Genomic DNA, 17,333 nt, shown 5'->3' with positions numbered 1-17,333 from the left:
TAACTGGGGGGCAAGGTCCCACCAAGTCAGGAGACATCCAGTAAGCAGAGGACAAATTAAGCAAAATCATTGCCAATATTGATTTTTGTATTCATAGAAAAATACTCAGAGACATAGAGAACTCACCTCGTTCACATAGTGGACTTCATCCACAGCATATTTTTTTCTGAAGAATTCAGGGGGATGAATCCTTTGGAAAACAACAAAAGAAACATTTGGATTTAGCTTTACTATTATATTTAATAAGGACACAGACAAAGAATTAATATCCTTTACTATCACAACAACAGAATCAGATATGAGGAATATTTTAATAATCTTATCCTTCACTCCATTTCTCAAAATAGGAGATTACACAAACTTGCTACAGCTACAAAAATCAGTCTGCTTTAATCCAGTCCATGATTGATACTTAGATTTCATGGTCTCCTCCTGAATTAAAGAGGTTTTTTTCCCCATTCACTCTACACAAGACAGTTTTGTTAAAAATTTTTGCCATGCCATTTGTATACAACTTTCCAATTCACCAGACGGTGGAAGGATGTGGAAATAGACCAGTTTGCCCTGTGTTATATTCAAAGAATGAACAAAACATTCATTTTCTACCCTGGTAACCCCTCTGATGTGAACACAAAGCAGACAGAGCTGTTAAGACACAGGTTCTGCTGCTTCTGTTCTTCAGGACACCAGAGATCCACTCCTCTAACCCAAGAGGGTTACAATCTTCATCCGCTCCCCCCAGTTGAAAATATCAGTATAATTCTGAAAATGTAATCTCAAAAGAAAAAAAAGGAAAGAAAAAAGAGAAAACCCACCCATCTTATGTCCTTCCACAGAGTAAAGAAAGCATGAGAAAAAAACATGGTTGGAACAGCTGGAGTTTGGAGGATCCTGCGCATTTTCCTTCCTGAGAAACAAGAGGTGTGTGCAGGACTGAACCTTCAGCTGTGTAAACGTTAGACTACAAGAGCACAAGTCCAAGTGGGGAAAGAATAAATTAGGCTGGAGGCTGAAGAACATTTTTAACCCTTGCAGTGAGGAATGGCAGAAGTGGTGGGACAAAGAGCTCAGCACCTTTAGGAGGTGCTCCATAGCAAAGGCATGGGCCATAGCTGCCTGCAGTACCAGGTGGCTAGAGCTCTGATTTACATCATTTTTTCAATCTTGTGCACTCATTTTTTCATTTTACATTCCTTTATGCTCCATACAATACAAGGCTGAGACATATACAACAACACAAAAACATCTATGGTGTTCTCAAGCAGTACATCACAGATTTTTAAAAAAAAATTATCTGTGAAAGTACTACTCAAAAGTAACATAAAAATTTCTCATTCTATGTTTCCTTTTGCAATGCTCCTTTTGTGGACTCTTCCCATCACTGTTGGAGATTTCAAAGCAATTATCATTTATCTTCTCTCCCTGGCTAATTTGAAATATAATTAAAGAAAAAAAAAATCACAATATCCTCTTATTTTTCTATACTCTGTATTTTATAGTTCCCTCACCTCTAAGTTTTGCATGCTCTGTTTCTCCTACAGGCATCTTCTTTTCCCCTCCTTCATTCCTTACACATTCAAGTACTTTAATACTCCAGAAACATCACAAACAGATTTAGCACTTCCCATTTTTGTTCTCTTTTACAGTTTGAACCAATTCATCTGGTATCAGAAGAATCCCAACTGTAAAACCAGCTAATTTATGGTCAACCCTAATTTATGGTAATATCTGCTCTGTAGAGCAATACCTCCAAAGCACCATTTACAATTAGGTGCATTGTTTGAATTGAAGGACTGTTACTTGTAAATATTTCTTAAAAGTATGCACACAAAAGTGCTGGATTTAATTCACTTAATACAGTTTAAGTAAGAGAAGGTCTCATTTTCCAACATGCCAATACGAAAACTTCTCTTTTCACAAGCTGTTTTTCAACTTTTTTTTTTTTTTTTCGTTAGTTTCCTCCTATAATTGCGTGGTCTACAGCACACTGCTGCTAATTTAATTCTTTGGTTACAGTTAATATTAATCCATTATTGATTCCATTCCAGCTGTAATCTCTTCTTATGCACGCTACCACTCTTTTGAGGAACAAAAGTAGCTCATCATCCTTTCAAGGCTAAGGATTTTTTTGTCTGCTTGGAGAGAAAGAAAACAGCAGCTTCCCACAATCCTCTGTCCTCTCTCAGTTATTGAACTAGGTCACCTTCCAGATACTTTTGACTCCATCACACCTAATGACAAGCTGCCACGTTTCCCAGGTGTGTACCTCCTTGCTGGTCTTGTTCTTGCTACCTTGCTCAGAAGACAGCAAGACTTTTAGTACGAAGTAGAGCGCCAGACTTCTCAGCTTTCTCTGAAGCACTCAAGACTCTGCCTCACTTCTTTTCTTTAGCCATTTAGCATCTCTGACTAGATGGTAAAATAAATTCACATATACTTCCCACAAACTACCATCCCCTACCCATCCCACGGGAGCCATGATGCGTCAGCGATGAAGCCACCTCTCCCAGGGAAGATTTCTGCAAAGATCTACCCTATTGCAGAACCACACAGGTGGAAGGAAAAAGTGCACATGGAAGTCTACATTAGAGTGGAAAAATTCTGTGCTGTCACATATAGAAAAGCAGTACAGAAGGCAAAACAAAAGCTCAGGGACAACGAGGAGCAAAGATGATCCTCACTGAGACTTTTCCATGCTCTCTCCAGTCTCTGCAATTTTTTTTTCCCAGTTTAGCAGGGATCTGTGAAAGATTATTACGCACCAACATTGTAGTTACTGTAAAAAAGTACCAGTGCAGAGTACCTTAGAAAATACAGGGCTTCAGTATTCATTTTTATTCAATTTAAATGCAAAACAGGCTAAGTCTAGCACTGACCATCACTGTCACAGGGAACAGCACCTTCCACAGAATGCTCACTGGCATTGTGAAAATCAGAAGTTACGTTCTGTTATGATGATTTCAAGTACATCTGATACTTCACAGAGATGAGGAGTACTTCTCTCTGCAAATGGTTCTCAGGCAGGTAGAATAAGTTAATTGGTTACAATTTTTAGGTCTGGCTTTGTCTTTTGTAATGCTGCTATGGGCTGCCAGTTTCAAAATTCTGATTAATCACTGCAGAAACTACATGCAAAAAAACCCCACAGCAAGTCATAAATTAATTAGAAGGATTACCCAAGCGGAAGATATGATCCCAGATATTATTGAATTATGTCTTTCCTTCCTTACCTGTCAAAAACCCCCAAACTTTTGTAAACAGATGTGAACAGAAGCAGTGGCTTAATTTATTCAGGTTTTTTTTTGGGGGGGGGGGGGGGGGGGGAGAATGTGCAAAAATTTTTTAGATTCACTGGCAATATAAATTAGCAAAAACCTGCAGAGAAAAATGCACTTCAGCCCTAAAAAGGCTCAGTATCCTTTCCCTATAGTTTTATAACTCCAGCCAAGCAAATACTAGTGTTCATTAGAAATGTCAATAGTTAGCTTCCAGAATAGTAGGAGTCACCATTTTCTCTTATAACGGAAATAAGTAACTTGAAACTCCTGGAACTGCATTGTACCCAAGAATGCATGCCCAAGTGGCTAGGCAAAAATCTGGCATCTCATAGTTTATGACCATTAGAAAGAAAACGTAAGAGTCCAGCACTTGTATTTATTTACAAGAATACAGTCCTCATTTTTTGTCACTAAAGGATCCCTTCAACAAGAGACCGTCTCTAGTTCACCAGTTACAATTCTTCACAATTTCCAGTCCAGTGAAAAAGCCTGAGTTATTCTGGGTTAAACATCAAAGCTGTTTCCATCCTGCTGATGCTTCCCACATACTCTTCCCTCTTCCATGTTCTTCTGCCCTATCTAGTTCACCTACTTGGTTTCTTACTCTTAAGATTTTCATAGCAATTGGGAAATGCTGAAGATGGCCTAAATGTGTGAAGCTACATTTTTAGAAGATTCGACTTCAGATACACCGTCTCATTTTAACAGCTAAAGTTTTATTAAAGCACCAAATATTGAAGGTTCACCTGTCAACCATAACAAGAGACAACTTTATTATAAACAAAATTCTACTGAGGTAGCAATGGGAAAAAGAGGAGGAAGTGCAGCAGCAATACTTTCATTATAAAAATACAGTGTGAAACATTAAGTCAGACAGTAAAGTAACACCCCATGTTAGCTATACCTAATTTCTCTTATATATCTATCAAACACAAAAACCACCAGGAAAAGAGTAAAGGAGCATAGTATTAAAATCTAGCAACCAGAATCCCAGTCAGTCGATCAGCTTACTGAAAACTCCCAAGTTTAGAATAAACTTTTCCATTTGGTTTAGCTAAATTCACAGTGGTATGTGATGGCATGTTTAAAAACCAAGATGCTTCACAAATCACAACCTAATCACACCAGTGCAGATTTTGCCACCAACTTTGACAGACCACAGTATTACAACTGGCTCCACTTTGATGCAATCCTTCAAACAGGAATGTAATACTGACTCCTCTGTTTGTCCATTCAGTAGGATGAACAGCTCTGTCAGCCTATGTATTAATACACCAAAAAATATATTTTGAAGCTTTTATGTAGCTGGACAAAATTCAAACATCAATTTTTTTTTACAGTATTTTATTAACTGTGTTGTGTTTCCACTTTAAACCCAATAGAAACTTGGTCTCATTGTCTAAAACCATTTTAAAGCTGTTGTTCATTACATTGCACAAGAATTTGTAAGAGCAAATGTTAAGAGATTTGTACAAATTTGACATTACCGTAAGAATTCCATTAAGCAACATTTCTTGGTATTCTAAAGGACTCCGGAGCAAGAGCCTCATAATACCAACACGATAAAAGAGTGTTCTAGTTTTCAGAACTGCATTCAGAAAAGAGGTACAAATGAGATGGATCTAAATCACAAATGCCAAAGAAAAACTGTGAACAGAATTTGTAACAGCTGATAGCTATTCCTGAAAGAAATGCATCTAAGCCAACTGCTAATATATTTGCAACCTAATTGCTGATATACATTCATATGTATATGTTTTCATTTGCATCTAAACATTCTTCCAGACAATCTTCAATACATGTAACAACCTTCTCCTACTGGTTGCTTTGTATTTGCATTTTTTAATGCTTCTACGATAGATTTTTTGTTTTTACAGTGAATCAGATCTAAAATTAAATTCAGCTTTTCCTGAAGTAGTCCAATTTAGCTTTTCTTCAGCATTTCAGTTGGAATTCCTAATTCAAGATTACTTACCTTACTGCATAGCCAAGAATGTAAAACTATTCCTGTCAGACAAAAATACTCTTAATGGTATGCTCATTACAAAAATTTGAGAAATGCCAGTTGGGATTAATTTCAAAACATTTTCTATATGTTCTACATTTTGTTACTAAATGATTAGACACACACAAATAGATATGTCTGTATACACCTCAGAAATGACCTGAGCACCTTTAGCAGAGCAAGTCAACAGCAGGAGGTCCCAGGCTTCCTGAAGTGTGGAAAGCTGACTGCATCCTCTAAAAGTTGCACAGGATTCCTCCCTTCCCACAACACAGCTTAATCAAAAAGCTTTAGCTTTCTGCACCCTGTTAACACCAAGAAGCCACACACACCGTTCACTGCATCAGCCAGTTCTGCACCACTCCGCTAACAGACGTTCAGTCTAAGAAAAAATCCACTGAATTGCAAAGTCCCTCCATAGGACTGTCTTAATTTCAGCGCTACTGTTACATACCTTACGTTTCCTAACATATCTGCAAGTGATTCAGATTATAAAAGCCAGGAGAGATCAGAATAAGCACATTATATTTTTAGTCTGATTTCTAGATGCTTTGATTTTCAGACATCTGATATTGTTGTATGTCCTGCTGTTAGATTTTGCTAACAGCATTCTCTCTCTCTTCCCTATTCAAATTCTTACAGCAGCCTGGAGAAGCCCTCAGTCAGTTCTTTTAAAATATTTGGATAAAAACATGACCTTCAGCAGCTACTTAACTTTCTCTAGGTTTACTACTGGAATAGAAACTAGTTCATTGCCATCACTTTGCGATGCTTCACATATTTTTTGTCTCAAATACAGAATGAAAATACTTTATTTAACATTTAGCTCAGTAACAATACAGAAATGGCAGTTGCACCATTTCCATCTACTAGCAGAAGCTGTTTGAATTTAACTGCCAGCTTTGCTCTCTTGTGTTGTATTAATTCTTTGCCTTAAGACTGTCCTGTCATCCACCTGGGATCGTTCAGAGCTCCCCGTTACCTAAGTTCTCTTGTGATCAGCTTGTCAGAATAGGTAGACACATGAGAACCATCAACACGCCTGTAAGTATTATAGGCTTTATGTTCACTTACACGTTACCCCAGTCATTCCTGTTGCTTTACACCTACACAATTTATAACAAACCTTTAATATTAAGATTTGAATGGTTTTACAGAATTTCTTAAGTCTTCACGTCTGACCTTGTGTTTTGAAGCTATTCTGAAAGAAGCATGCCTTACTGCACTGTTGCATATAAAAGAAAGCAATAGGTGTATCATAACATAAACTCCAATGTGAAGTAACCGTTCTCCTGCAAAAGGAAATACTGAGTTAATACTGCATGGCACAGACAACAAAGCAGTATTCCAGGCTGTCTGACCACACAGGCTAGCATTGAGCAAATATTAGGGCCAAATAATGAGAATCACCTGCAACTGAATCTGGCTTTAGCAAAAAAAAAAAAACTTTGGCATTCATTTAATGTATTTTTGAAAAGGATCAGTAAGAATCTCTAAATGAAAGTCAACAATCATTTTAAGGATCTCTTAGTATGTCAGGGAGGAAGACAGCAAATAGTGACACAAAGCAAGACCTGCCATACTAAAGACTGTCTCCTGCAATTAAAATACAGATCCACAAGTCTCATCCACTCCTAACTGTCTTTCAGACCCACAAGTCCTGGCAGTTAACAGAAAGTGATGCTCTTACAAGCAGTAATTAAAAGTAAGAATTAACGGAGTTGGAACAATAACAAAATAGGCAAATATCAAAGGACTACTCATGAAAAAGTCTAAAGCAGAAGGGTTTCTACACAGTAATGTTCAGGGTACAGTGCTCTCTTAAAAGGTCCTACAAGTATTATTGCCTAAAATGCGTGAAAATTTGTCCAAGCTCATATCACAAAATCAGAATAGGAAGATTCTTGATGCACTGAGACAGAAAAGCTTACACTAGCAAACTTCACCATAAAGCTTTCTGCTTTACAGGGATACAACAGTATTGCTTCCGCCATTCCACCCTAATTTTCATATTCAGAGTAACAGATATAAAACACTACTCCATGGCAAATTCACTTTGTCTGGAGCAAATAGTCTCTACTAAGCAAAGTAAATGCCTCCATTAGCCTGCACATAGTGCCTGTACGCGGCACTGCGGCACACACACATTTACTGACAGCAAGTCATTGCGCGAGTTACATCACATTTTCCCTCACTTACATAGGGGAAACACATGCATGAAAAGTAAATTGGACAAGTGTAGTCTTCAGCAATTGAAGTTCTACACAGCTGTCAACTTGTTTCTCAGGCCTTGCTAGAATAAGCTTAAAGCAGAGTAAAAGTTTCAATGAGACTGCATACAAAGAATAACAACTTTGGCAAAAATTAAAGCAGATGAATAGAAATACATCAGCAGAGCATGTAGAGCTGAAGGACAAAAAGGGATACAAAAGCAATGTTTTAACACTGTCAGAGATTCACCAATAAACTCCTTCCTCATTACAGTATCATCAAGTTAACAGATGGCAAAGCATTAACCAAACAAGAGGGTGTCGAGAACTGCTAGAAAGAACAACATAGGAGGCTTTACAAGATACCAACAGATGTTCCTGACTTTGTCCAAAAAAAATATGCAATCACCTATATATCCAAAAGGAATTTTACTATCTCAAACAAGAAGATTAAAAGGCATCAAGCTAGATTTAAAACAAAACAGTACTAATGGGCTCGCCGGTATTACAGGCAGCCTCCAGCAATGTTTTGACTACCTTAATGTTACTCCCTTTCTACGTTTTTCTAGGTTTCTGTTTTATCCTTTGAAAGACAGAAGTACCTGCATACATGTATAACTCAAACTCTTTGCTCCTTTTCATATGGTCCAGAGTAAGATGGATTTTAAGAAAATAACAGAATGTAAAAGAAATTGAACTGAAAATGAGGACTCAGGTTGATTTGACTGTAAGAGGTAACCGGGGCTGCAACTGAAGCCACATCTAGCAGAGTGACAGAACGGTAGAGTTCACGTGCATGATGCTGGGTATTCGATACTGGACTTCCCAGTATTATGCAGAAGCAGAATAACTACGAGCAACATACAGACCACTGGACTTAACGAAATCCGAAATAAAGTATTGAGGACACTCTCACAGTTCTTCCTAATAAAAGACAAGCTCTGAACTACTTATTTCATCTACTTCAAATATACAGTCTCACTGCTCCTGCTCAGCTATTCCCACCACAGGCATTCCTAAAAGATGAAAAGCTCTTTAGGCTTTCTATAAATTCTACCTCAAGAGGCAGTGCCTCAATTAGACATTTAAGAGATACTACCAAGAGCTACCCAAAACCCAAAAACATAGAAAAGTTGCAATTGGTATAACCTCTGCTTTATTTCTCTCTGCAAATAAAATTCTTCCTTGGAGAGAAGGGCCCTATACTAGTACAGAAAAAAACTGTAACAGAGGAAACGTTTATACACTGAAATCCCTGAAAGATTTCTTGTAGCATAGGACTACTGACAAACACTCATTAGAAAGCTCTCTTCCCAAAAAAAGAGCACAAGAAGAATTACAATGGTTAAGAGGGTAAGTGTAATTTCTAGGTCACTATATAATAATAGTGTTCTACTCAAACACTGGTCTCAATTCATGCTCAACTGAGAAAGTTACATACTGAATCTGTCAATAGCAGATGTTCTGCTTTTACTTTGGAAAAACGCCTGTATTGGGGGAAAACGAGCAATATTTTATGTCCCACACATAAAAGCACTATAGCAAGTTCTGGAATGTGTGCAGCATGTCCCACAGCTCCCATATCAATCGGTAATAGCATGAAAGGAAGCAGTACTGATGTTTACAGCAGCATTAAGATGACCTGAACAGTTTTAAGAAGGGGATGATAGTATTCTCATCTTACAACTTGTAGAGAAAACTAAACCACAAAGAAACCAAAGGAACTTGCCACAACAACTCATTAGGCACAAAGGAAAGGCAGAACATACCTATGCAAACAGCAACTGATCCACTATGCCATGTTTCCCCTGTATGACAAAGAAGTAACTGGCATTCCCCAGGAACAAGCTCTGACATCCAGAGTACCAGCAAGGACACGGGCAAAGGGGTACCCAGCAAGTAGAACACAATCTGCCTGTTTTTCATTCACATTTAGCTCTTAAGCAGCATTAATATTGATTATACTTTTCCCTATCCTGTTTCAACAAAACAGTTGGGTTTGTTTTTTCTTCTTTGTATGTTTCTCAACACAGACAACACTGAATTTCAGAGGGTCCTTCCTGAGCATACAGACAGGTCACAGGGAATAAAAACCTAAAGAAAACAGTTAACATCAAGAGCTGAGAACATGGAATTTTAGAAGTGCAAGAACAGAGGCACCACTGCAGATATTTCACTTGAGGGTTTTTTCACTGAAGTGCCTTCTCAAATCCAGGCCGACAAGAAACAGAGCACTCTGCACTCAAACTGGGCAGCTGCACAGCAGAAGGCAGCGTGGAGGTGCAGAGCCTTGTTGGAGCACTGCTGGAAAATCCCCACGGGCTTTTCTTTTGCTGCAGCTTACCTTCCTACCAGCAGCAGCTGAGTCCTTGGAGGAAAAATACATGGCATACCTGATCAAAAGAAAACTTGGATTCTCTGATATTTCAAAATGTTATCTGGAGTTTATATTGCTGAACTTGATACTCCTGCTAGCACATTAAATAAAGTATAAAATAAGAAATGCCCACTGAGGGTTATCAACATTCCCCCTCATACCACAGGCATGAGATGTGCGTAGGCAAGATGTAACTTTCCCATGCTGTGGTTTGAAGCCACATCAGGATATTAAAAAACTGGTGCAGCATCATCAAGCAGATTTACTTAGTGCTGGTTCTATTTCTCAATACACTTGAATCAAAAAGATGAAAGAAAAAAGCAGCACATGAACACTTACTAAATTGCCAAATTGTGCATCCAGTTAAAGATGTATGCTGATAGAGACTGCAAATCAATGGACTGATATAAATTACTAGTACTATAAATAGTATAAATACTATAAATTGCTATTATTATTCAAAACACTCTCAACAAGAAATACAAGGAAACTTAAGCAGCTAGAAAGCAAAGATTTATAAAAATAGTTAGTGAAGTAAAAGTGATGTAAACAACACACAGTCATCCTGTACCAGCAAGGCTCATGGACAATTAGATACCAGGACAATGACTAAACTGATCATTTCAGAAGTCAGAGCATTCAAGCAGCACTGTGTAGAGAAAAACAATCATCAGTAAAGTGGCAAGAGCAATCCAGACACTAATTGTTCTGTAAAAGTAATTTTTATCCACAGAGAAATACCATAATAAATGAATGGGAGACAAGAAATGGAAATCACTGTACTATGGAAAGACTGGAATCATGGAAAATAAGCAGCAGGGGGAATTGCACGAGTAAGTCTCATCAATCAAAAGCAACCAGCTTTATCGTACAGTTTTGAAAGGATGGGATGAAGGGTAAAGCAACAGATGTAGTATCTGAATAATAGTAAAATATTTGATAAAAATCTCTCTCAAGAATCTTACTCTCCAAAATCAACTCAAATTGGCTTGGACAGGAACACTACAATGTGACCTGAAACCCAATGACTAGTCATAATGAAAAAGTGAAAGCCCTAAAGGAGAAAATAAAAATAAATAAACAGATTAAAAGATGAGCTTTTCAAGGCCTGGGAAACTCTCCAACTGCCACACTGAAAAGTGCTGTATCAGTTTAGACTGATGTTCTCAGAAGTTAAAGTGATAAACAGCAATAGACTGCAAATCTTGATTAGTGGGATACTGCAAAGACTGAAATTGGTTCTGATGATATTCAGAAACAGAAGCAGGACTGAATATGTTCATGAGATCCACAGATGGCATTTGCAGGTGGTAACAAACTTTGCAGATAAATTGCAATTGCCAGTTGGTACAAAACAGTAATAAGATGACCTAAAGTGATTAAAAACTGTGGGGTTTTTTTAAACAGCAAAATAAAGCTTCAGTGGATAGGGGGAAGGGACGAATGTTGGGAAGAGATCAAACTGACAGACATGGGAAAAGAAAACATTAAACATATTTCATTTTAGAGGAAAAATTACAAGAAAAAGTACCAGGGGATGATATGGCACATGAGTTCAGAAGATAAAACCAAAGACCCTTCTAGAGTATACTATCCAAATACACAGCGCCAGAGCATGCTATGGAGAAGACAACCTGTATGTCCATCATCAATAAAACTCATCTAAAAAATGTCCTTCGTTCCTGCAAAATCTGCATCAAGAAGAGCAATTAAGGTGATCTAGAGATTGTCTCCTACAGCACAGACATACATCCCACTACCTTTCCAAAGAGTTGTCTCCAATTTTAGCTTGCATAGAACGGGCTTACTACAGACCTTGCTGCCTTCCAGCCAAACCTACAGCTAATTAATGCACCAGTCTCAGCCACCATGATATAGTCAGATAAACATACCATGCTGTACACAATTTAATACTCAACTATTCAAAATATAAAAGCCATAAGATTTCACCCATTCCCATTAAGAAAAAGAGATTGAGAAAGCAATTTCCTAGCTTCTAATTTTCATGACCACATACAGTCTATAGGGATTAAAAAAAAAAAAAAAAGCCTAAATAGCCTGGAAAACTTCCCCCCCCCCCCAAAACATTTGGGGGAAATGCTTTTTCCCCCAAGCAAAAAAACCAACCACATAATTCTGCACTTTTTTCCAAAGGCAGTAAAACTTCTCAGCTTTGCTGAAGTCAGTCAAGTTTAATCACTAAAACCAAAGGTTGATTTTGGTTGTAACCTACTTAGAAAATGATGACAGTATTTAAGAAGCTTCCTCATTAGGTCACTGAGAAATTATTAACATTAGTAAAGCGTTTCATTGTGCTTTATTACAGCTCCAAAATGCTCCAAGGTTCAACTTTGCAAATACAGCCAGCTTCCAATAAATTTCATGGAAAAATGTTACTTACGGTGGATGCAACGCTAGATTAATGTTGTTATACTTACCAATCAGCCAGCAGGGCTTCAAAGAAAACACAGGAAATTGCACATAAATATTGCTCTGTCCCATTTAATATGTATTTCTAAAGTTAGAGCACGAAAGCGTTAAATATTTTTGTTTTCCATTAAAAACACTCTTTACATGGCAAGGCAATTAAGTTATTTTGGCATCCGCTCCACATAAAGCAGCTGCTGTACAGTATGTTTTACTTTATAAAATATCTTTAATCAGCACACTGACTAGTTCTGTCATTTATAATTAAGGAGGTAAATGGCAGGTGCAGCATTCATTAGTGAAATTGAAGTCTCTGTGCAAGACATGCAGTCATACCAACTCAAAGCTTCTTAGGAATAGAAACAACTGCTAACAGCTTTGCACCACAAACTTGAGTAGGTAAGGCCACGTGGAGAAAAAGGCACATCTACAACACTTCTGGAGCCTTTACAACCTTATGTTACCAGATTCATTTCTTAAACTCTTCCTCTGAAAGTAAGAACAGAAAAAGGAGGAGCGCAAAAGCCTACCCTCCAAGCCATCCTGTGAGAGTCTCTGTTTCTGCCTTACAAACCCTGGGGAGGGGCAGAGGTACACATCAAGAGACAGGCAAAGTGGTTCTCTTCCTTGAAATGATTTTCCCAGCCAACAACTAAGAAATGAGCTAGTCCAACGTTTGGATAAGTGCCCACACACATAATTTAAAAACAGACTGACCGTTATGGTGGTGTCTTCCTGACATGAAAGTAGGACCACCAGTCCTACGAACACCCTCCTAACATTTCTGCCATTACCGCCTTAAGAGGTTGTGGGTTTTTTGGAGAATGGCCATAGTCTAAATTGTGAGTTAAGTTAAATCTCTCCTCCCTTTTAAAACTGCAGAGGTTATTCCGGCTTAAGGACTCCTAAAGAGTAGCCTTACAGCTATTTACAAATCTTTAGAGCGTATACATTCAGCAAGAAGTCCTTCGAGATGTGTAACACTTCCAAAGAAGTGGTAGTCACCCTCAAACCTGGTACTACATAGTGCTGGGTCCTTGCCAGACCACAGCCCAGGGCTGTGCCTGCATCATCTCCATGTTCACCAGTTCTTCAGAGTCCCCATGCACCACCTCAGCATGCAAAATTGTTGATAAAAACAAGTGCAGTTGATGAGACTAAAATAATTACAGTGTTTATGGTCTCATTTGTAAATTAATAGTCTGCTATCTCCAAGCAAATGCTCTGAGACACTTCATTGGTTTTGGCCAAACTGAGACTGCAATTTGAAAGAAGCCAAGAAGCCCCACTTTTGCAATACTTCCAAGGCAAAAAGGTTAACCCTTTTGAGTGCTACACTACCTAAGCTACATTTCGAAAACAACCCAAGTATGTGTCCTTCAGAAAGGAAAGCACAACACTACATCCAACAATGCATGTAGTAATACAGTAGCAGTAAAGTAATAGTAAAGAGCCTTCTGCATTAATTTTAAGAGAATCTATGCATTTCTGCCTAAACTCACATAGCACATTCCCACATCTGTCTTACATAGAAAACAATATAAATACCAGGCAAGGCAACTGCATTCTGTGCTATGAACTAGAAGACCAGCTGTAGACCTCTGTATAATACCAACCTTGCAAATATTGTACAAGGCATTGAATTGATTTGTGCTTCATTGATGTTAAATGCATGTTTCTTCAGTGGGTAGACAGTGTGCCTTCCACATGCACAGAAACAACCACTTCCAAGGCTAACTATAGTAGATAAACAACAGCGGATGGGAGGCAAACTTATTTGTGTTTTTCTTTCAGTGCTAATTTTGACTTAAAATTGAGGCTTCTGGGAAGGAACACAATCCCTAGCTGTGTGCAGTACCCCCTGCCAACCAACTTATGAAGCAGAACTGCTACTGACTCACAAATGAGTTATTCATCCATCCTCCTTTTGACAAGCAGAAAAACTACATGACCATGGCTGACAGAAGAGAAAACAAAAATTCAAAGAGGGATTCAGGAAGGGCAAGGAGGAGAATTTAGAAATGAAGGATGCTGTGATAAAGACAATTTGTTATACTCTACAAGAAGACACAATGACAATAAACCACTTTTAACCAGACTTGTAATTCTGTAAATGAACCAATAACAAGTGCTGCACAAACAAACCAAAAAGGTCACCATTTATAAACACCACAATATTTTTGTTTGAAAATGCAAAACGAGACAGTGGAATTTCAATAATGTTGTTAAGCCTTTTCAGATTAGGCACAACCAGTGCGGGTATGAAAGCTGATCTGAACTAGCAGAAGAGAACTTAGGGGGAGGAAAAAGCTTTATCTATAAATGGGAACAAGCACCACTAGGGAACAGACTTTAGAGAGTACACATAGGGGTTAAACAGAACCTGCCCTCCCAGACAGGTGCAGCTCTCAGCTGAAATATTTCAGATAGCATAAAAATGTGAATACTGCTATCACAAACAATTTCAGTTCCCAGGCAGGTCTAAGACAGTGATATTCATATAAACCCTCTCAGAAGACAGCAGCCATGCCCCACCATATGGTCTGGCACAGTTCAGCATATGGGATTGGTTGTGATTGTTTTCCTTTTCCCAAAATTAGCATTAAAATATAAGTGATAGCTTCAATTAGAAGCAAAGCAACCTGAGCTCAAAATATTAAATTAGAAGTAATCTGATGTTCTGAGACAATGTAGACAACAAAAAATTTACAGTTTGTTAGAGGGTATAAATACAATTAAGACTGAGAAAAGAAATGAACACATAAATAAATCAATTCCTCCACTACTACGGCACTGAGCAATATTTACTACCAATGTGGATAGAGAGATGTTTATGGCATACTCACAGAATACAATTAAAATCACATTCCTCAGTCTGTCAGTTCATATTAAAAAAAAAAAAAATCAAAGAGGCTAAACTACCTTCTGCCATTCAAAAAGCTTCATTAGCTAAGGCAGCTGCAAACTGGTAAAGCCACTTGAAAAAGCCTGCTTTACTATTTAAGTTGTTTGGTCTTAACACAAGACTTCTACTTTTCTTCACAGTTCAGCTTCCTTTCATGGATACCATGAGATCCATGGGTTCCAATTCTAAAGGTATTCTCTACCAAATGGTGGTGGATCATTTAATATCACACGATCAATACCAACTGACCATGTTTTATATCATTGTACATACATATCACTACAATTAACACCAGATGATTTGGTGGAATCTGATTAAAATGAGACAGTATGCCAGCTCTACAGACAGTTACATTACATGAAGTACCGAGATACATCAGAACACAGTTAAAAGAGATGTCTTACTTTCCCATCCAAACTGCATAGCTTTCAGGGAGTTGTGGAACAAAAAGCATGGATCTTCCAGTATCAACATCTACTGCTCCAAAGCAGCCCGCTTCAGTTACTCCAAAAGTCCAGTGAAAGTAAGATTCCTAGGTTAAGACAAAATATATTCTTAAAAGAAACCACTCACTTCTACCAGCTCTAAAAATACACTACAGTAGATACTAATTCTTACTTCCATGTATCTGAAAGAGATCTCTCTGGTGTGGGCGGGGGGAAGTGGTTTAGGTCTAAAGCTTTTCAGACTGACTAGTTTTAGGTTACAATAATACAAATCCCTCTGTTGGCAACTGGAAAGGATCTGAGATTAATAAGCTACCATAAGAAATAAACAGGTCAACTCAGCACAATAAATATACACCACACAATAAAATAGATTCTTCCAATCTAGAATTAGTATCAGGAAGAAACAATCATGCCACATGAGACAAGGCAAAAGCAGAGTGCAGATTCATTGGGTTGCAATGGCAGAGTGCTGAAGTGAAGAGGAAGCTGTACTAGGAACAGCCTTTAACCAAGAGTTATTTAAAGAATAAGCAAGCAAACAAAACACCTAACAAAACAGAGATGAATCTTGGTAAGGACAAACATATGCTCCAATATCCTGAAAGGTACATCTCCTCTAAAACCAGATCAATAACTACATTAAGATATGTGCTACCTAAATTAGAGTTATTGGTTTTGTTTCTTCATAGCATACAACAGCTCAATTAAATTCACAAAACAAAGTACTGTAGCAGCCATGCAAAGCACACAGCTTTGCAGGAGTATGCATTATTAGAGTACTGTTACACCAACTTTCCCAAAGACGGTGTTCCACATGACATTAACAAGGTACTAAATCCTACCTGTGACAGAAGAACACATGGGTACTTAAGAAAGAGTGTAATTTGAGAAGACACATGTTGTAAATTCTAAGACACATCCTGCTTCCTGGAATACATTACTACTAAAAGCTTGAACTGCTTTTCTGTGGATTAATTCAGTTTAGGTCCACTGTCACATGTTTCACTACAGAAAGAAGGTTATTTTTTGGGTCACAGACAAGACTGAAAAAACTAAGAAATATTCCACTGTTGTCTTTAATAGCACGTTAAACATTGATAGGCAATAGGGCCTTGAACATGTTTAGGCCCTTTAAACCAGATAACGAGCCTGCATACTAAAGCACTGAAAGAGAGAGTAACTTGAAGGTAAAGAGGCAATGTTATAAAGAAGACAATTAAATGAAGCAAGGCAATGCACATGAGAGATAAAGGGAAAATAATTTAAAACCATTTAAAAATTCATGCAGTTTAAGAGACAGTTTCTTAATTTGATTTCAAGTTTTGATTCAGCTCTTACCTGGCGAAACACAATACCAGTATCGGTACAGTATCTCTGGGTTTCTTCTCCACCCTGCAGCAGAACAACCGAATTCTTCTGGACATCCTTATTCTGTCTCAGGCGATCACACAGCCGTCTTCTATTCAAGGCAAAAAGTGCTACAGGCACCTTCAAGGTCTCGTTCCCCAGCCAAAAGGAGGGTCTAGAAAAAAAAAAAATTAATTGACAATTAATGGAAGACAAAGACAGTGGTTAGCATGATTCAGACGCACAGTGTTTGTTACTTCAGAACAGAAAAGGAAGGTTAGTTCAACTCTCCAAACAAGACGCCAATGACTCAAGGTGAAGAGATGCTGTATACA

The 17,333-nt window shown here is 38.0% G+C and overlaps 1 protein-coding gene across 1 annotated transcript in view; it reads right to left on the bottom strand.

The window, feature by feature from the left end:
- The window catches only part of PEPD (peptidase D), a 141,191-nt gene that overhangs the window by 118,625 nt on the left and 5,233 nt on the right, over window positions 1–17,333 (bottom strand). The window contains exons 2-4 of the mRNA XM_075766017.1: window positions 16,990–17,173; window positions 15,607–15,734; window positions 127–190 (exon numbers count right to left, since the gene is read on the bottom strand). Coding sequence (XP_075622132.1) covers window positions 127–190; window positions 15,607–15,734; window positions 16,990–17,173 — 376 coding nt within the window. The remainder of the gene's footprint in view (window positions 1–126; window positions 191–15,606; window positions 15,735–16,989; window positions 17,174–17,333) is intronic.

This window comes from Balearica regulorum, chromosome 13, assembly GCF_011004875.1.
Source record: "Balearica regulorum gibbericeps isolate bBalReg1 chromosome 13, bBalReg1.pri, whole genome shotgun sequence".
NCBI lineage: Eukaryota > Metazoa > Chordata > Aves > Gruiformes > Gruidae > Balearica > Balearica regulorum.
This window is presented reverse-complemented; position numbering and strand designations above follow the sequence as displayed.